This window comes from Plecotus auritus (genome assembly GCF_963455305.1).
Source record: "Plecotus auritus genome assembly, chromosome: 5".
NCBI classification, from domain to species: Eukaryota; Metazoa; Chordata; class Mammalia; order Chiroptera; family Vespertilionidae; genus Plecotus; species Plecotus auritus.
The window spans coordinates 16872012-16892877 of record NC_137776.1 but is presented as its reverse complement, the minus strand read 5'-3'; the positions used below and the strand labels follow the sequence as shown (position 1 = coordinate 16892877).

General features: G+C 38.2%; 1 protein-coding gene across 2 annotated transcripts in view; it reads left to right on the top strand.

The window, feature by feature from the left end:
* Positions 1-20866, top strand: part of KANSL1L (KAT8 regulatory NSL complex subunit 1 like) — a 102465-nt gene that overhangs the window by 9051 nt on the left and 72548 nt on the right. For both annotated transcript variants that reach the window (XM_080670600.1, XM_080670599.1), the window contains exons 2-3: positions 2901-4017; positions 19911-20052. In XM_080670600.1, coding sequence (XP_080526726.1) covers positions 2930-4017; positions 19911-20052 — 1230 coding nt within the window. In that variant the 5' untranslated portion in view covers positions 2901-2929. The remainder of the gene's footprint in view (positions 1-2900; positions 4018-19910; positions 20053-20866) is intronic.

Below are 20866 nucleotides of genomic sequence, written 5' to 3'. Positions count from 1 at the left end.
ACTGGCAGGGCTCTTGCGGGGGGCCCCCGTTGGCACCCGCCTTGGCTGGCCTGGGGCCTGCAAGCTGGGGGCAGCTCCTGTGCTAAGCGTCTTCCTTCTGGTGGTCAGTGCGCGTCATAGTGACCAGTCGTTCCATCAGTGTTTCGCCATTCGGTCGATTTGCATATTAGGCTTTTATTATATAAGATTCCTTTATTTTTTGTTTCCTAGTATATAGGTCATGCACATATTTTGTTAGATATATATCTAAATATCTCAAGGTTTTGGAATTAATACTTCTTAAAAAATTTTTATTTCTAGGTTTTTGTTTCTAGTATATAGAAATATAAATGACTTTTGTATCTTGACCTTATATCTGCTACCTTAGTAAACTCATTAGATCTAGGAGCTTTTTTTGTATAGTCCTTGGGATATTCTGTGTAGAAAATTATGCCATCATCTGTGAATAGACACACTTTTTATTTTTACTTCCCATTCGGTATGGTATGCCTTTTATTTCTCTTTTCTTCTCCTATTCCACTGGCTAAGACTTCCAGTATGATGATGAATAAGAGGGGTGAAAAAAGACATCTTGCCTCATTCCTAATCTTAGGGCAGAAGTGTTCAGTCTTTCATTTAATTATGTAGTTATCTTTAGGCTTTGCATAGATGCTTTTTGCCAGGTTAAGCAATATCCCTTTTTTCCCTAATTTGCTAAGTTTTTGTTAATCATGAGTAGATTTTGGATTTTGCAGATGTTTTTTCTTTATTGAGATCATGTTTTTTCTTTAGTTTTTTAATATGATGAATTTCTATGATTTAATTTTTTAATTTTTATTTTTTAATGTTGAATCAGTCTTGCATTTGTAGAATAAGCCATAATAGGTTGTGACATATTATCCTTTTTATATATTGCTGTATTTGTAACATTTATTTTAAAAATAATAATTGAAATATTTGTTATTACTGCTAATTACTAAATCCTAGCGGGGTGGTCCCTCAGCCTGGCCTGCACCCTGGGAGAACGGGCCTAAACTGGCAGTGGGACATCCCCCTCACAATCCGGGACTGCTGGCTCCTAACTGCTCGCCTGCTTGCCTGATCTCCCCTAACCACTATGCCTGCCTGCTTCATCGCCCCTAACCACTCGCCTGCCTGCCTGGTCACCCCTAACCATTCTACCTGCCTGCCTGATGGCCCCTAACTACTCGCCTGCCTGCCTGATCACCCCTAACTGCTTGCCTGCCTACCTGATCACCCCTAACTGCCTCTGCCTCGGCCCCCGCCGCCACGGCTTCATCTGGAAGGACGTCCGGCTGTGTGGTCTAAATTAGCATATTATGCTTTTATTATTATAAATATTTTCTTCATTACTGGTGAGCTTGAGTATATGTTTAATGACTATTTGGATATTGTCATCTGTGAAATGCCTGACTGTTCTATTCATTGCCCATTTATAGGAGTTCCTTATATATTTTGGATACTAATTCTTTGTCTAGTATATATGTTGTAGATATTTATTCCTAGTCTGTGGCTTGCTTTTAAACCTATATGTGTTTTTTTTTAATTTCATAGAAGTTTTTGTGTCTCTTTTTTCTTTTGACTATTCTTGCTAGTCTTTACAAGGAATTAGCTTTTGGTTTTCAATTTTTAAATAGGAATTAAAGGTATAGAGTTACAGCTAGCACATTGTATGGGGACATAACATATATATTAGTGTGGCCATTTAAGTGACTGTTAACTGTCATGTGTGTTAAAACAAAATTAGGGAGTATCACAGTTCCAAAGTATCTTCAAAAATTTAAATTGTTAATGATTAAAATTTTTTCACTAACTATTCAATCTTCATAATGTTTAATGGTACCGAATTAACTTTTCTATATTTCACAATATATGGTTTTATATTCTTTTGATAAAATACAATGAAATTTGTTTAATTATGAGATAAATATTTAGTGGTCATCTGGAACAGTCCCCTATTTTCCATGCAGGATTAATAGCTCTATAATGATAAGGAAAAAAAAAAGTTATTGCAGATGCTTTTTCGGGAAAAAGTTTTGTGCATTGCACATTAGCCGAGTTTTCATTATCATATTATTTTTAATGGCTATTAAATTATATACCTTTTTATTTGTAGTTCAGCTCACATCTTACATTTCTAGTATATTTTGGTTATTGTTATTAATACTGTTTAGATTATAAAATTTAAATGAGAAATGGAGGTTTTGATCAATTTACTATATTTTTTAAAGATAATTCATTCTTACTTTTGGCTGAAAGTATAGGATTGAATTACATTTTAAAGTATGATTCCCATATCCCAGGTTGGAATTTTTTGACTCTCTCTAAACATTGTTTAAAAATGGAATCTTGAGATGTACAGTTGGGCTTTGAACAATATCTGTATGAACTGCATGGGTCCACTTACACACTGTGTTTTTTTTTCAATTAATACTGTAAATCTTTTTCTCTTATTTTCTTAATACCATTTTTTCCTACTTTACTTTATTGTAAGAATGCATATAACATACAAAATAATAGTCAATCAACTATTTATGTTACCATTTTGGGGGAGTCAAATATGCCGATTTTTGGCTGTGTGGGAGGTTGATGCCCCTAACCCCTGCGTTGTTCAAGAGTCAACTGTATTACATTCACAAATATTTGTCTAACACTTACTGTGCTAGGTAGTGTGAAACTTTAATTGGAGTTTTGGGTATAGGCCCATAGTCAGAGTGAAGAATAGTTTAGTGCTAGTTGAATTCCTTATGAGCTTAGATAGTGTTAGGCATTGGGGAAAAAAAAGGAGTTTGATTTAGTTCATGTTTTAATCAGAGACATTAAAAATGTTTCCCTTGGAAGGCATGTAAGCATAAAACTCTTTTCTAGATATCTGATTACTTATTTTTACATTGCTTTAGGTTTCCAGTAATTATCTGCAGGATTCGCCATGACCCCAGCTCTGAGGGAGGCAGCAACAAAGGGTATCTGCTTTTCATCTTTACCAAGTACCATGGAGTCTGACAAGATGCTATGCATGGAGGGCCCAAGAACTATGGATGAAAAGCTAAAGGGAGACACTTTCTCTCAGATGCTGGGATTTCCAACTCCTGAACCTACTCTTAACACTAATTTTGTGAATTTAAAACATTTTGGCTCCCCTCAGTCTTCAAAACATTATCAGACTGTTCTTTTAATGGGTTCTAATTCTACATTAAATAAATACAATAAGAATTACAAACAAAAGAAATTAGGGGACCCCAACTGCAATAAGCTGAAAAACATACTGTGTAATGGCAGCAACATTCAGCTCAGTAAAATTTGTCATTCTCGTTCTGAAGAGTTCGTCAAAAAGGAACCTCTGTCAGATAACACAAGCAAGTGCATGACAGATGTAAAAATTACTTTGGATTCAAATATAACCAAAGACACTAATGTAGATAAAGTACAACTACAAAACTGTAAATGGTACCAAAAAAAGGCACTTTTAGATAAAGTTTCCGATGCTGAGATTAAAAAGAGTTTATTACACTGTGCTCAAAAGAAAATTGGGCCTGGCCATTCAAATGTGCCTGCTAGTTCCTCAGCTTCTGAAAAAGAAGAGGAAGTGAATGCTCGTTTACTTAATTGTATAAGCAAACAGAAAATTTTACTTAGTCAGGCTAGAAGAACTCAGAAACATTTGCAGATGCTCCTGGCAAAGCATGTTGTTAAGCACTATGGTCAGCAAATGAAATTTTCTATGAAACATCAACTCCCCAAAATGAAGATTTTTCATGAACCTACTACAGTTCTGGATAACAGTTTTTCTAAATGCACTGAAACTAAGCCAGACATCAACTTACTGACTGCCGAGAATAAATTATGGAATGATACAAAAAATGGCTTTGCACGGTGTACAGCTGCAGAAATCCAAAGATTTGCACTGTCTGCTACAGGGCTGTTGACTCATGTTGAAGAGGGTCTGGATTCTGATGCAACTGATAGCAGCTCTGATGACGATTTGGATGAATATACCATTAGAAAAAATGTGGCAGTGTAAGTGCAAAATTATCATTAGACTTTTTTCTGTTCTATATGTATAGTGGCATTTTTTTTTATTTCAAGATATATTAAAAAGAAATAGATTTTCTAAAAGCTTAATGCCTTAATTTTTATGTTATAGAACTGACAAAATTTAAAGGTGTGTTACTATTTAAACTGCTATAAATCCTGTGCTTTTCTCTTGCGCTTTTCCCCATAAGCATTGTCTTCACTACATCCCACACATTTTGATGATTCGTATTTGCATTTAAGTTCATATTGAATATATATATGCTATTTAAAAATAAGTTACTTAACTATCTAGGAAAAAACAATACAGGAATAATAAAAGCTAACTTGCTGTAAGTAAGCATCTTTCTTATTCTTGAATAAAATAGGCTATAGACAAGGCCTAACATTTTGCTTAAGTGATCTAGCCAATATGTATATCTAAACTCAAAACATATAAAATCTACACATAGGGAGCCCTCATTGACTTCAGAAGTTTATCACTTGAGAGTACATATAAGTTGATATGCTACTTTTATTTTTAACTATTTTTATATTTGTATTCAAAGCTTTCAGCTCTGGTCTTCACCAGCTTAGTAAATTTTTGCTAGATTAATGTAGCCAAAACAAACTATAATGTCAGGTTTTAGATAACTGTTGAATGCTTATCATGTGCTGGACCCTAGTGAGTCTAAATATTCACAACCTCTGTCCTCTTGGAATCTAACCTACTTCAAAGAGAGGTTTCTAGATATGAAAAAAACACACACAAAAAAACAGCAAAATAGTTTTACTTATCATGTTAATATTCCAGAACAGCTCTATCTCATGGAAGTTTCTGAGATGATTGAATGCTCTCTATCTGTGTTACCCAGTAGGCACTAGCCTCGTGTGGCCAATGAGCACTTGGTGAAATGTGACCAGAACAACTAAGAAACTAAATTTTTTAAAAATTTGAATTACTTTTATTTAAATAGCCAGATAGAACATAGTTTTCAATCTAGCTTACAGGGAATCTGTTAATGTTCCTAAATTTAAATTGATGCAAAATACTGTGTATACGTGGTATTTTGGGAGGAAGAAGTTCAACATTTTTATCTTAATTTTCAAAGATGAATGGGAATCATTATAGAATTAAGCTGAACACGTTATATTTTATTAATAAAAAGGACAGTTTATTAATTTTTATAGGTGGGAATAAAATGTAAAGCACAGTCTTTTGGTGTTCTGTTATCACTATATTTGAAATTTGTTTGAATGTGGGAGTTAATAGTTATTGTGCACATACTATTTTTTCTGACTGAATTGTGGTATTTATTTTATATATGATATATTAATTGATCTTTGGAATACATAATTGATTTCTGAATGTTGAACCAGCCTTGCATACCTGGGATAAATCTCACTTGGTCATAGCATAAAAGTCTTTTTATACATTGTTGAATTTGATGTAGCTAATATTTTGTGGAGGATTTTTGCATTTATCTTTATGAGGCATATGTATCTGTAGTTTTCTTGTAATGTCTTTGGTTTTTGTATTAAGGTAATGCTGGCCTCATAGAATGAGTTAAGAAATAGTACCTCTGTTTCTATATTCTGAAAAAGATTGTAGAGAATTGGTCAAATTTCTTTAAATTTTTGATAGAGTTTACCAGTGTACCCATTTGGGCCTGGTGCATTCTGTTTTGGGATGTTATTAATTATTGATCCAATTTCTTTAATAGATATAAAACTATTCAGATTGTCTATTTCTTCTTGTGTGAGTTTTGATAAATTGTACCTTTCAAGGAATTGCCCCATTTATCTAAGTTATCAAATTGGTGTATTTAGAGTGGAGAGTGGTTTATTTTCCTTTATTGTTCTTTTAGTATTCATAGACTTTTAGGGGATTTCTAGTCTTTCATTTCTGATATTATTTTTGTCATGTCTTTTTTTTTTTTGAGTTGCCTGGCTAGAGGCTTATTGATTTTATTGATGTTTTCAAAGAACCACATTTGTGGTTTAATTTATTTTCTCAATTGCTTTCACGGTTTCAGTTTCATTGATTTCTGCTCTCATTTTTATTATTTCTTGTACTTGCTTTGGCTTTAATTTGCTCTTTTTCTCATTTCTTAAGGTAGAAGCCCAGATTATTGATTTTTAGATCTTTCTTATTTCTAATACTATATGCATTTTAATACTATAAATCCTGTGCTTTTCCCCATAAGCATTGTCTTCACTACATCCCACACATTTTGATGATTTGTATTTGCATTTAAGTTCATAATATTTTAAAATTTCAGTTAAGATTTCTTCTTTGTCCCACGTGCTACTTAGAAGTGTATTGTTTAATCTCCAAGTATTTTGGGATTTTCCAGTTTGTTTTTGTTATTGATTTCTACTTTAATTCTGTTGTCTGAGAGCAGACATTATATGATTTCTTTTTTTTTTTTAATATATATTTTATTGATTTCTTTACAGAGAGGAAGGGAGAGGGATAGAGAGTTAGAAACATCGATGAGAGAGGAACATCGATCAGCTGCCTTCTGCACGCCCCCTACTGGGGATGTGCCCGCAGCCAAGGTACATGCCCTTGACCAGAATCGAACCTGGGACCCTTCAGTCCGCAGGCCGACGCTCTATCCACTGAGCCAAACAAGTCAGGGCATGATTTCTTTTTTAAAAACATTGTTAAAGTGTGTTTTATGGCCCAGAACATGGTCTCTTTTGATGACTGTTTTATGTTAGCTTGAGAAGAAGGTGTAATATGCCGTTGTTGGATGTATTAAGCTCTTGAACTCAGTTATTTTCAGTTGATTGATGGTGTTGCTGAGTTTACCTATAACTATACTGACTTTCTGCCTGGTGGCTCTGTGCATTTCTGATTGATGGTAAAATCTTTAACTGTCATAGTGGATTAATTAATTTCTCCTTGTAATTCTGTCAGTTTTTGCCTCACATTGTTTGATGTTCTTTTGTTAGGCTCATAGATATTAAGGATTGTTACCTTCTTGGACTGTTGACCTTTTTATTATTATGTAATGTCCTGCTTTATCCATCTTAACTTTGCTTGCCCTGAAGTCTGCCCTGAATGAAATTAATATAGCTACCTACTTTGTTTTGATTAGTGTTAGACTGGCATAACTTTCTTTATCCCTTTACTTTTAATCTGTATGTTTTATATTTAAAGTGAGTTTCTTGAAGACAACCTATAGGTGGGTCTTATTTGTCTTGTTTTGTTTTTTTTTCAAAATATATTTTATTGATTTTTTACAGAGAGGAAGGGAGAGGGATAGAGAGTTAGAAACGTGGATGAGAGAGAAACATTGATCAGCTGCCTCCTGCACACCCTCTACCGGGGATGTGCCTGCAACCAAGGTACATGCCCTTGGCCGGAATCGAACCTGGGACCCTTTTAGCCCACAGGCCGACGCTCTATCCATTGAGCCAAGCTGGTCAGGGCTGAGTCTTGTTTTTGATCCACTCTGACAATCTCAATCAATAATAAGTGATTATTAATGTAGTAGATTAATATCTCCCATATTTGTCACTGTTTTTTTGTTGCCCATTTTTTGCTCTTATTTTTGTCTTCCGCTCTTTTTCTACATTTTGTAGTTATAATTCAACACTTTTATATGATTTACTTTCTCTCCTATTTTTACTATATCAATTCTTTTTTTTTCTTTTTTTAGTGGTTACCCTAGAGTTTGCAAGGTACATATACAGCTAATCCAAGTTTTCTTTTAAATAACATAACTCTTCCTGGGTAATGCAAGTACCTTATAATAACAAAATAATCCTAATTCTTCTGTCCCTTGTATCACTTTTACTTATACACAAGCACACACACACACATATACACATATACTAGTACACACACACAGACACACACGAATACAAACTTGATTACATTGTTGCTATTACTTTGAACAAATCATTAGTTCCATTATCAATTAGACCCATTAAAGATAAGAAAAATAAAAGTTATTTTCCAGTGTTTTTTTCTCTTTATATAGAACCCTGTTTCTAGCCTATACAATTTTCTTTCTCTCTGAAAAACTTCTTTAAGCATTTGGCATATAGAGGAAAGATGTCAATAGTGTGGAATTTGGTTTGGAGTTTTTTCCAAACCACTGTAAACACGTTAATGTTTTAGAGTGATGATGGGGATGTTTTTCACAACTAAAGAGAAAGCCTTAGTAGTATAAGAAAGACACTGAAAATTACCTTCCAATATTGCAATAAAGTACTGGTTTATTGGCTTAAAAATTGCTATATATTCCACTATAAAAGATCAGAGGAAGTTCTAAGTTCAGTTGAAGTAGCTATGAGGATAGTTCACGTTTGTTAAAAAGAAATTGATTAAGAAAGCTACCCTCTAGATGCTATTTTAAATTTTTATTAACTTGGTCTCTATTAGAAGTGAATATCTTCTCTCTTTCATTTCTCAAAGGAAGAAGCATGAGTTCCAGGATATGAAGCTTTAAAGGATGGACAGGCTTATTGATACAAATACCAGTGGAAACTTAAACTGTACTAATATTTTTATAAGGATTCTTGTTTTTTTAGGACTCAGATTTTAAAATTCCATAGATTTCAAGTTGTCTGGCTCTAATTCTGTTCCCTAAGTTAAGCTATTTTATAGACCATGGTATTACTTGGGACTGCATATACTGTGCTATAGCAGAAACGCTTGTACTCAATTCTGGATTGATAGTGATAATTACCTTTATGAGAAACAAGAGTAGTCTAATCGTCTTTTATCGCTTTTCATTTTTTCATTGTCCATTGTAGTGGTCAGCAGGGCCATCACTGGCCCATTTGTATGTAATAGAAGAAGGTACTCCTTCCTTTAAGCAGATTTATTAGATTTGTAATTGCAGGGCTTGGGATAGAGAACTCGTGCTGGATTTGAGCTCTGCTTGTCCTTTCAGGCAGGCCCTTGTGCAGTGCATAACAGTGGTCCCCCCTTGTCTGCAGTTTCACTTTTCCTGGCTTCAGTTACCCATGGCCACTTGTGGTTTAAAATATTAAATAGAAAATTCCAGAAATAAACAAGTTATAAGTTTTAAATTATGTACTGTCTGAATAGCATGATGAAATCTCATGTTGTCCCACCCACTCCATCCTGCCCAGGACATGAATCATCCCTTTGTCCAATGTATCCACACAATAATATGCTACCAGCCTGTCACTTAGTGGCCATCTTGGTTATTCCTTGACTGTTGCGGTGATTGTGTTCAAGTAACCCTTACTTAATAATGACCCCAAAGTGCAAGACTAGTGATGCTGGCAATTTGGATATGCCAAAGAGAAGTCGTAAAGTGCTTCCTATAAGTGAAAAGGTAAAGTTCTTGACTTAAGGAAAGGAGAAAAAAAATCATATGCTAAGGTTGCTAAGATGTATGATAAGAATGAATCTCCTACCTATGAAGTTGTAAAGAAGAAAAAATAAATTTGTGCTAGTTTTGTTGTCACACTTCAAACTTCAGACTTACAGCCACAATATGTAAGTCCTTAATTAAGATGAAAAAGGCATTAAATTTGGGAGTGGAAGATATGAACAGAGACAGATCACACATAACTTTTATTACAGTATCTACACTATTAAAAGAGTAAGATGCAAATTGACCATGCCTTCATGATGCCCACCAGCCAATCAGGAGTGAGTATGCAAATTAGCCCAACAAAGATGGCAGGTTAATTTGCATACACAGGCGCCAAGCGGCCAGGGGCGGGGCGGAATGCTTGCGTCATGACACAGGCATTCCATACCACCCCAGCCACTCTGGGCAGCATGGGAAGGCAGAAAGGTGGCTCCGGCCGGAGCAAAGGTGGTGCTGCCAGCCAGGGGAAGGAAGGCCCATTCTTGCATGAATCTTCGTGCATCTGGCCTCTAGTCTACTAATAAAGGGTAATATGCTAATTAGAACGGATAGACTGGATGTCTTCCAGATGTCCTTCTGGACATCCTTCCCGACAAAGCCGTGCGGCTATGAGGGTCGAGGGCAGGCAGCCGGGGCAGCCGGCAGTGGCAGCAGTGGGGTGGGGGGATGGGGGCGGTGCCTTCCTCTGATTGGCCGGGTCGCCTCCCGCAGAAACTCTACATGGTGGCCTGGTTTTCTGAACAAAAGAGGTACGCACACATGCAAACACACAATGCTTGTTTAACTGCTAAGTGCATGACTTCAGACTGTTCCTTTAGCAAATATGTTTAGACTAGTTTAAAAATACATTTATTTTCTTTATTTGTATGCTGTTTGTCAGTGTTTGATATTTTGCAAGGATTTTAAAAACAGAGTTAAGACTACTTTACAGACCATTAACTTTCAAAAATTTTTTCATACAATAGACATAGAGTAGTATTTAGAGTACATAAGTGGTCCCAAACTTCTCTTTTTCTTTCTCTTATCCTTTCTTTGGCTGGGGGAGAAGGGTGGATAGATGGTAGGAAGGGAACAAGATTAAATTTGGCAATCTGATTTGTAAATTCTTGTAAATGAACACTGGAAATTTCTGTTTATGCAGTTGACAGATTTGGTTCTGCCAGAGTTCTAGGCAGAATTGTAAAATATATTCAGATTGTTTTTTCTCCCTTTTGTTTCTCCTTCCTTTTTAGTTCCAGTCTCAGATTTTCCTTGGACATCCTAAATGAACCCTCCCCACTTGATTTATCTCCATGTCAAATTTTCCTAGAGTTTATAACTATTCATTGATTTATTTTATTAGTGGTAGAATATTAATGTTATTGATCTGTATGTCAATGAGGCTTAGTTTTTCATAAAGACCATGAACATTTTAATGAGAACTTGTTAACCTAAGTGATCCTAATGGCACAAAATATTTTTGAGGGAGAGGTATATTAAGTAAGGTATATGCTAAAGTTTCATAACAAGACACCTCAACATGAATATGTAGATTTTTTCCCCTCATTTAATAGTCAAGAATTAGCTTTGCTTTATAGGGTTGTTTTTATTTGTTTGTTTGGTTTTGTTTTCAGGGAACTGTTGTCTTTGCTTTCCTCTAGGATTCTGTCCCTACCTGAATTGTTGAAAATAACCAGTACTTCATCTGACTTCCACACCCAATCATTTTTTTTTAATACATAAAAGTTCTTTGAGTTCTAGCCATAATGGAGTGGAGTTATTGGTACTGTACTTGTTCTTTGGCTGTACTTAATGAGCAAACTGGACAAAATACAGGGTGGGTCCTGGCCGGTTTTCCAAGTATCAGCGGGCAGACCTAAAGGTTGCGGATTCGATTCCCAGTCAAGGTATTATACCTCAGTTGCATTCGATTTCCAGTCAAGGGTATATACCCCCGTTCGGGTTGGGGCACATGTGGGAGGCAACCAATCCATTTCTCTCTCTCACAGTCAAGGTCTCTCTCTTTCCCCTTCCTCCCTTCCTTCTACTCTCTAAAAATTAATGGAAAAAAAAAAAAATCCTTGGGTGAGGACTAAATAAAAAAACACAGGGTGGGGCAAAAGTAGGTGTATAGTTGGTTTGTATGGAAAATAATACAATAATAAATAATAATATAAGAATAAACACTTTCGCTTACTCACAATTGTAAGCCTACTTTTGCCCTATCTTTTATATGAGACAGTCACTGTTTTCAGAAAATGGACACAGTGGGTGTAAGGCAGCAAAGGGCAGAGGTTCAGTGATTCCTGAGGAAAGAGAAACACATGAAATGACTCTGATTGCCCCTGTTTTCTGCTTGAAGGCATTTTATGATCTCTGATGCAGGCATGGAAAGCTAAGTAGAACACAGTGGCCTTAATTGAGACAAAGATTAGAGTTTGGGAGGCTGAAATAGCTGGAATTAGTAGATCAGAGTACTGAAATTGAGGGATCTACATATGCAACTAAAAAGCTCCAGAAACCTTCATGTGGTCCCCTTGAGATAACTTTCTGAATCCTAAGCTATGCATGTATACATGAAACTCCACAAGGACAGATAAAGAACTAGTAGGAAGCCATAATCTGAATAATTTATAGCACTCATACACAATTCGGAGATGTTTGAGTTCTGAATAAGTAGAGTGAAAGACTTTGTCAAAGATTTGGAGTGTTCAGTAGAGACCCCAGAAAACTCACTCTTCAAAAGTGAATTAGCTTTAGTCAGTGGCTACTCTATCTATACCTCTAACAGGTCTTAAAAGCAAGCTTAAAAGAAGTTGAAAAGCAAGTAATTTAACAGCATTAGGGATTGGAGAATTACGTCAGGGATGGAGAATTACAGCCCATGGACCAAATTCAGCCTCATTGACTGTTTTTGTAAACCGTTTTATTGGAATACACATCCATTAATGTATGTATGATCTATGGCTGCTTTCATGCTATTATGGCAGAATTGAGTAGTTGTTAAAGGTTCTATGTGGCCCACAAAATATTTACTCTCTGCCTGCCTACAGGAAAAGTTTAGCAACCCCTGGTCTAAAGGAATCAGATTTCAGGCAAGGATAAGCTCTTCCTAGGTAAGCAAACACCAGTGGAGAAGTTTGGCATAATTTAATATATTTCTCCCAATATAATTCTTATTTTTCTTGGGCCAGCTATTTTCTACAACTGGATCTTCTTTTTTGATTTTTTTAATCATAATTTATTGTTATTAGTTAGTAAGCTAAAATTTTATGTTAAAGGCATTATTTATACCAGCCCCTCTTTAAGTCTTGGTAATGTAGGATGTGATATTAGAAAGTTCTGTCTTGCCCTAACTGGTTTGGCTCAGTGGATAGACCGTCGGCCTGTGGACTGAAGGGTCCCAGGTTCGATTCCAGTCAAGGGCATGTACCTGGGTTTCGGGCACATCCCCAGTAGGGGGCATGCAGGAGGCGGCTGATCGATGTCTCTCTCTCATTGATGTTTCTAACTCTCTATCCCTCTCTCTTCCTCTCTGTAAAAAATCAATAAAATATATATATAAAAAAAAGTTCTGTCTCATTCTGATGAACTACACTTCAGAGCAAAACAGGGGTGTAGGTTCATGATGTTCACAAGAAGTTAGTATCAAGAGAAATTATACTCAAAACAACTTGATTTAAACAGCTTGTGCTTGTTTTCTTGACCAAGTTAAGTGGTGACTGCAAACAAGCAAGAATGGCAATTGAAGGCATATGCTGCTGTTCTGGGGACTGATTAGTCTCACTGCCCAGGTGGTCTCTGCTCACAGATGTCTTTGCCGTAATCTTCACTGGAAGGAGGAGCCCTTCCTTATGGTCAGCATGTGGTGGTCTGTTACAGACACCAGAGAGATGCAGGCAATCAGTGTTAGCAGTCTTATATGCTAACTAAAGGCCTGCTGCACGAAATCTGTGCATGGGGGGACGGGGGGAGGGGGAGTCCCTCAGCCCGGCCTGCCCTTTCTCACAGTCCAGGAGCCCACAGGGGATGTCCTACTGACGGTGGAAAAGCTTGTTTACCACTTTTAATTATAGCAAATGTATTTTATTTACTCCTATTAAAATATAGGATAATGTATCCTTTACAAACAATTCATTTTATATACCACAAAGCCCCAGTATTAGTTTATTTAAATTTAACATATTGCTATTTTTCTATGTTAGTATAATTTAATATAGTGTATGAACATAAAAATGAATTCTCTAAACTTAATTTGAATATCAGAATATCTTTACTAGGAGTACAATAACATGAACTCCATGAAAATATTTCTTTATTATATTTTACCATAATGTATTTTACCATGTTAGCTAATCATCAGTTTAATAACCAAGCAAAAGTGCATGTTGTAGGGAAATTTTCCAACTGCAACAGAACTTACTGAAAGACTATCTAAGATCACCTTTGATTTCCCCATGCTTACTACACCATACTTCTATAAGTCCTATCAACTTTAAAATGAACCTTGAATCTATCTTTTTCGACTCTTCTTTATCTCCTACCCCTTTCCCAGTCCAAACTATTTTCATCTTTTATTCAGTGTTTTAGTCAGAATAGGCTATATTTAGAGTGACAAGTTAACCTCCTAATCTCAGTAGTTTAACACAGCAAAGGTTCACCTTGGCTTACATAAAGTCAGTGTAGGTTGGTCTGTGATTCTCCTCCATCTTGTGGCTGTACTATCTGCACTAGTGGCTTTGAAGGTTGTCAGGTGGACTGGAAATGATTAGGTCACTTCTACTTGAGGCCCATTGGCCAGAACTAGTCACATGGCTCCAACTTAAGTGCAAGGAAATATTTGGAGATCACTACCTTTGTCACATCCAGATTATTATAGTTGCATCCCAATAGTTCCTTATTTCCTATCTTGTCCCACTTCGTTGCTTTCTCTACCTGGTAGCCAGAGTGCTCCAAAAAAAATGTTTTTGTTATGATCTTGCTAATAACTTTGTTTTTGCATAAAATCCAACACTTTACTCTCACCTGTGCAACCACTGCATGATCTGGCTCTTGCCTACCTCACTGATCTCATGATTGGCAGTTAGTGTTATTAAATATTATCTGTGAATAGGTATTTTGAATAGGCATTCTCTTATTTTGTCTCTGATTATAAAAATGTGATTTAAGAGTGTCAATTTATAAAATCACAATAGTGACTATAAACTGAATAAATAATTCCAAGAGAAGTCCTAATATATATGGAAGTTTCCTTAATCACTTTGTGTGCAATTAGAATCTTTAAAAAAAATAGCTTTTGGGAACATTGATATAATGTAAAATCCTGTTATAATGAGTAAATTCTGTATAGTAAAGTTACAATTGTGATATGTTTCTCTGACAATAAATTATCTCTTATAATAAACTAGAGGCCTGGTGCATGAAATACGTGCATGGATGGGGGGGTGTCCCTCAGCCCAACCTGCACCCTCTACAATCTGGGACCCATCGAGGGATGTCCAACTGCCTGGTAGGATTGAGCCTAAACAGGCAGTTGGACATCCCTCTCATAAACCAGGACTGCTGGCTCCCAACTGCTTGCCTGCCTGCCTTCCTGATTGCCCCTAACCGCTTCTGCCTGCCAGCCTGATTATCCCCTAACCACTCCCCTGCCTGCCTGATTGATGCCTAACTGCTCCCCTGCCAGCCTGATTGCCCCTAACTGCCCTCCCCTGCAGGCCTGGTCACCCCTTACTGCCCTCCCCTGCAGGCCTGGTCCCCCCCAACTGCTCTCCCCTGCAGGCCTGGGTTCCCCCCAACTGCCCTTTCCTGCAGGCCCGGTCACCGCCAACTTCCCTCCTCTGCCGGCCTGGTCACCCCTAACTGCCCTCCCCTGCAGGCTTGATCGCCCCCAACTGCCCTCCCTTGCATGTCCCTCCCAACTGTCCTCCCCTACTGGCCATCTTGTGGTGGCCATCTTGACCACATGGGCGCAGCCATCTTGTGTGTTGGAGTGATGGTCAATTTGCATATTACTCTTTTATTAGATAGGATAGTGGCCTGCCGCATGGGTGGGGGCCAGCTGGTTTGCCCTGAAGGGTGTCCCGGATCAGGGTGGGGGTTCCCTTGGGGCGTGGGGCGGCCTGGGCGAGGGGCCTGTGGTGGTTTGCAGGCCGGCCACACCCCCTGGCGACCCAAGCAGAGGCCCTGGTATCTGGGATTTATTTACCTTCTATAATTGAAACTTTGTACCCTTGAGGGGAGGCCTGGGCCGACCAGGGTGTGCAGGAAGCTTGGCTTCCTCCATTGCCAGGGAAACCCAAGCCTCCTGCTTACTCCGTGGCCACAGCCATTTTTGTTGGGATTTATTTATCTTCTGTAATTGAAACTTTATAGCCTTGAATGGAGTCCAGGGCGGGCCAGGGTATGTAGGAAGCTTGGCTTCCTCCATTGCCAGGGAAACCCAAGCCTCCTGTTTGCTTCGTGGCTGCAGCCATCTTGCTTGGGTTAATTTGCTTACTTGCTCCTGATTGGCTGGTGGGTGTGGCTTGTGGGTGTAGTGGAGGCACGGTCAATTTGCATATTACTCTTTTATTAGGTAGGATCTTTTCTTTGACTAAAGTATATATGAAAGACTATTACAATTATATCTGTTTTTACAAAAGTAATAAACTTGATTGTTTAGAGCAGTACAGCAAAATTTAGCAGAAAATACAGAGTTCCCACCCTGTACTCCACAAACATAGCCTCCCCCATTATCAACATCCTTCACCAGAGTAGTGCATTTGTTACAATCTATGAACCTACATTGACACATCTTTATCACCCAAAGTCTATAATTTACATTGGGGTTCACTTTTGGTCTTGTACATTCATTCTATTGGTTTTAACAATAAATGCCATTTTTAAACAAGTTTCTCATAAAGCTGTGTTTTTCCATTAAGTAATTATTGTCATTCAGTTATACCTTCAATCTCTGTCAGGTTTTTCCTTTAATCTGAAGTTCCTAATTTATTTTCTCTCTCTCTCTCTCTCTCTCTCTCTCTCTCTCTCTCTCTCCCCTCCCCCCCGCCCTCCTCCCGCAAATAGTTGTTTTCTACTTGGTGTGGTTGGAGTATTTTAATACAGTAATTAATTGGTAATCTTACAAAATGTGGATTAGAGCTTGCACCCTTGCCAAAAGATAGAGGAGCTAAGGTTCAACTGTTATGTTCAAACTAGTGGTCCAATGCATGAAATTTGTGCACTCGGGGCGGGGGGAGTGTCCCCCAGCCTGGCCTGTGCCTGTCCCAGTGCGGGAGCCCCACGATCCATCGCCCCAAAGAGGTAGGCCCTGCCCATCCATCTGGGGCTCCTCGATGGATTGCCGAGCTGGGGGTCCCGCCTCCGTGCCACGCAGGGCCTCGGGACCCCCAGGCCTTGCCATGTGGAGGCCTCCGCCAGGCTCCGCCCCCAGGCCCGGCCACATGGAGGCCTCTGGACCCCTAGCTCAGGCACGCGGAGGCCTCCACCAGGTCCCAGGCCTCCTGGTGATGGATTGTGATGGTGTGACACAAGTCCCTGACGCTGCAAGTCCCTGCCCACCTGCTCCTGCTGCGCATGCAGCCTGCTGATCAGTTATTAACACGTGAGGGTGTCCTGACCATTTGCATATTACCCTTTTATTACTGTAGATAGATATGCATGAAACAAAGACTTTACCTAAATTGTTTTTCATCTCTGGCCTTGAATGCTTGGAGTCAGGTTTTAAACAAGCTGTTCATTTTAATAAACATGTCAAAATCTATATATTTGGTATGCGTATTTGAAATGCAACAGAGCGTTCATCATTGATAATTTTTGACAATTTCTTTAAATTGATTTTAAGTATTTATTTATTTATTTATTTATTTAATAAATCTTTATTCAGATTATTACAATTGTTTCTCCTTTTTCCCCCCATAGCTCCCCTCCACCCGGTTCCCACTCCACCTTCTGCCCTTACCTCCCCGCCACTGTCCTCATCCATAGGTGTATGATTTTTGTCCAGTCTCTTCCTGAACCCCCCCATACCCCTTTCTCCCTGAGAATTATCAGTCCACTCCCTTTCTATGCCCCTGATTCTATTATATTCACCAGTTTATTCTGTTCCTCAGGTTTTTAATTCACTTGATTTTTAGGTTCACTTGTTGATAGATATGTATTTGTTGTTCATAATTTTTCTCTTTACTTTTTTCTTCTTCCTCCTCTTCTTAAAGAATACCCTTCAGCATTTCATGTAATCCTGGTTTGGTGGTGATGAACTCCTTTAGCTTTTTCTTATCTGTGAAGCTCTTTATCTGCCCTTCAATTCTGAATGATAGCTTTGCTGGGTAGAGTAATCTTGGTTGTAGGTTCTTGCTATTCATCACATTGAAAATTTCTTGCCACTCCCGTCTGGCCTGCATAGTTTCTGTTGAGAAGTCAGCTGACAATTGTATGGGTGCTCCCTTGTAGGTAATTAACTGTTTTTCTCTTGCTGCTTTTAATATTCTCTCTTTGTCTTTTGCTCTTGGCATTTTAATTATGATGTGTCTTGGTGTGGTCCTCTTTGGATTCCTTTTGTTTGGGGTTCTGTGGGCTTCCTGGACTTGTAAGTCTATTTCTTTCACCAGGTGGGGGAAGTTTTCAGTCATTATTTCTTCAAATAGGTTTTCAGTATCTTGCTCTCTCTCTTCTTCTGGCACCCCCATAATTCTGATGTTGGTACGCTTGAAGTTGTCCCAGAGTCTTCTTACACTATCTTCAACTTTTTGGATTTTTTTTTCTTTTTGCTTTTTCGGTTGAGTGTTTTTTGCTTCTTTGTATTTCAATTCGTTGACTTGATTCTTGTGTTCCTCTAGTCTGTTGTTGGGTCTCTGTATAATATTTTTTATTTCAGTCAGTGTATGTTTAATTTCTAGTTGGTCCTTTTTCATATCTTCGAGGGTCTCGTTATATTTATCGGCCTTTTCTAGGATATTCTTGAAAAGCCTTATAACCGTGGTTTTGAATTCTATATCCAGTCGTTTATTTTCCTCCATTTCTTTCGTTTGTGATCTGTTTCTTTGACGCCGCATTTTCACTGCTTCCCTGAGTTGGTAAAGTAGATTTGTGTGCTAGGTTTCCTATATGGCCCAGTGGGTCAGCCTCCCCAGTTAACCTGAGGTGGACACTCTTGCTGCACCCCTTTGTGGACTGTGTGTACAGCCTTGTTGTAGTTAAGTCTTGATTGTTGTTGGTATCACTGGGAGGAATTGACCTCCAGGCCAGTTGGCTGTAAGGATCAGCTGTGTCTATGCTGGGAGAAGTTCGGTGCTGGAGACAGCCTTACAGGATTAGACTTGCCAAATTGCAATAGCCTCTGTGCTCAGCTTGGATGGGGTGGAGTCTCAGGGCGGAGCAGATAGTCTTGGCTTCCAGTCAGCCTTGCCCTTGCGCGCTCGCGCACACCTTCAGTCCTCTGTCTTCCCCGGCTCCCGAGTCTCCGCCCGAGAGTCCAGATTCCCCCCGTAAGAGCGTGGGTCCCCAGGGGCTCGCCTGGAACTGGGGTTCAGTGCAGTCAGAACTGGGGTTCAGTGCAGTCAGGAGCTCCTGACTCCCTTCTGCTAGGGAAAGCCTGTGGCAACCTCCGCAGCCTTTGTGCACACTGGCACACCGGGGCTTCCCCGGGTCTCCCCCGGGTCTCCGAGTCCCCGGGTGCCTTTCTCTCTACTTGACAGACCAGACTCCCCCTGTATGAGCCTGGGTCCACGGGGTTTCGCCCGGGACTGGGGTTCAGTGCAGTCAGAACTGGGGTTCAGTGTGTTCGGGGGCTTCCTTCCCCTTTCCGCCAGAGAAAGTCAGCCAGGCTCTCAGCCGCCCTTCCTCTCTGCACGCACAAAGCCCCTTTGCCGTACCTCCAATTCTCTGTGAGCTTTTCTCTTTTTTTCTAGTTGTAGAATTTTCACTCAGCCTGCTTTCCTGTGGTTCTGGATGGTGTCCGTTCTGTCTTTTAGTTGTAGTTTTGAAATTGTTGTGCGAGGCAGCAGTTTAGGTGCTTACCTATGCTGCCATCTTGGTTTCTCTCAATTTTAAGTATTTAATTATCTAATAGTGATTTCTGTTTTAGCAAATGAAACTTACATAGAGTACAGTTGCGTAGCTAAGGTTTGTTACTTGGATTTAGATCTAGCACAGTTCAAATGACTTGTCTGAAACTTGACATCTGTTTGCTAGAAAAGCCTCATGCAATAGTTTTTACATGGTGTTACTATTGTCATTCTTGTTTCCTTTTCTTTGCTGGCCCACTCCTATTTCAGCCCTTCGACATTAATAAAGTATTAAGTAGCAAAGGAGATTATCCTACTGCTGATTAAGTAACATTGAATAAAAACAGGTGTTTGTGTAATGGAAAGATAAGAAAATTGAATCTTTTTTTGTGATAAGAAGTTGATATGCCATTCTCAGTTCATGTAATTAGATGTTTTGGAAAGGAAATTGGGATTGTATGACAGGAGTCAAGGAAGTTATTAAGCAGCCTCTGTGAAAACTTGATTGCCTTTGTGCTTTGACTAACAATGTCTATGTTGTTCACAGTAACTGTAGTACTGAATGGAAGTGGCTTGTAGACAGAGCAAGAGTTGGCAGCCGATGGACGTGGCTTCAAGCCCAGATTTCAGAGCTAGAATACAAAATCCAACAACTAACGGATATTCACAGGCAGATTCGTGCCTCCAAGGTATTTTCTGTGCTCTATTTAAAAAATATATATATATTACTGATTTAGTTTGTCCTCATCTCTCCACACAAAATAATTGTTATAGGTTTTACAAAAACTTAGTTAAGATTTTTTATATATTAATTGCTGTCAATTGAAGCTATCTTTGTAATGCCTTTGTATTTATTGTGACCATTTATCATACTTAAGCAATTCTGAACGCTGTTGGATTCCAGTTAATAGAAAATGATACACATTTTTATAAACTTCTATTTTGTCACATGTATTTTATTATATGTAAGAAATACTAAGTGTGTATCTTATTGAAATCTCCTTAGAGTTTTCTGTTTTATTAAAAATTTATAAAACAAAGTGTTGCAGAAAGCAGTATGATGAACACCTGTGTACCTACCCTCAAATTTATCAAATATTAAATTTTTGCCAGTATGCATTTAGTTTCTAGAATAAGCATTACCTGTGCAATTGAAGTAGTTGTATGGTCCTGCTGCCCGTTCTCTTCCCCCATACCACTGTAACCACTATTCTGATTCCAACGTTTTTTTTATATTTATTTATGTATTTTTATTGTATTAAATATATTGGGGTAACATCAGTTAACAAAATTATATAGGTTTCAGTATGTATGTTTTTATACTATTGGCAGATAGGTGTCTGTGTCTACAAATAATATTTATTTTCTATGCTTTTGAAGTCTGTATAATTGATACTACAAACTACTTTGCAACTTGCTTGTTTTTGCTCAGCATACTATTTATGCATTTTTATACTTCCAGTACGTTATTATATGACTAGGATAGAATTGTATGAATACAAT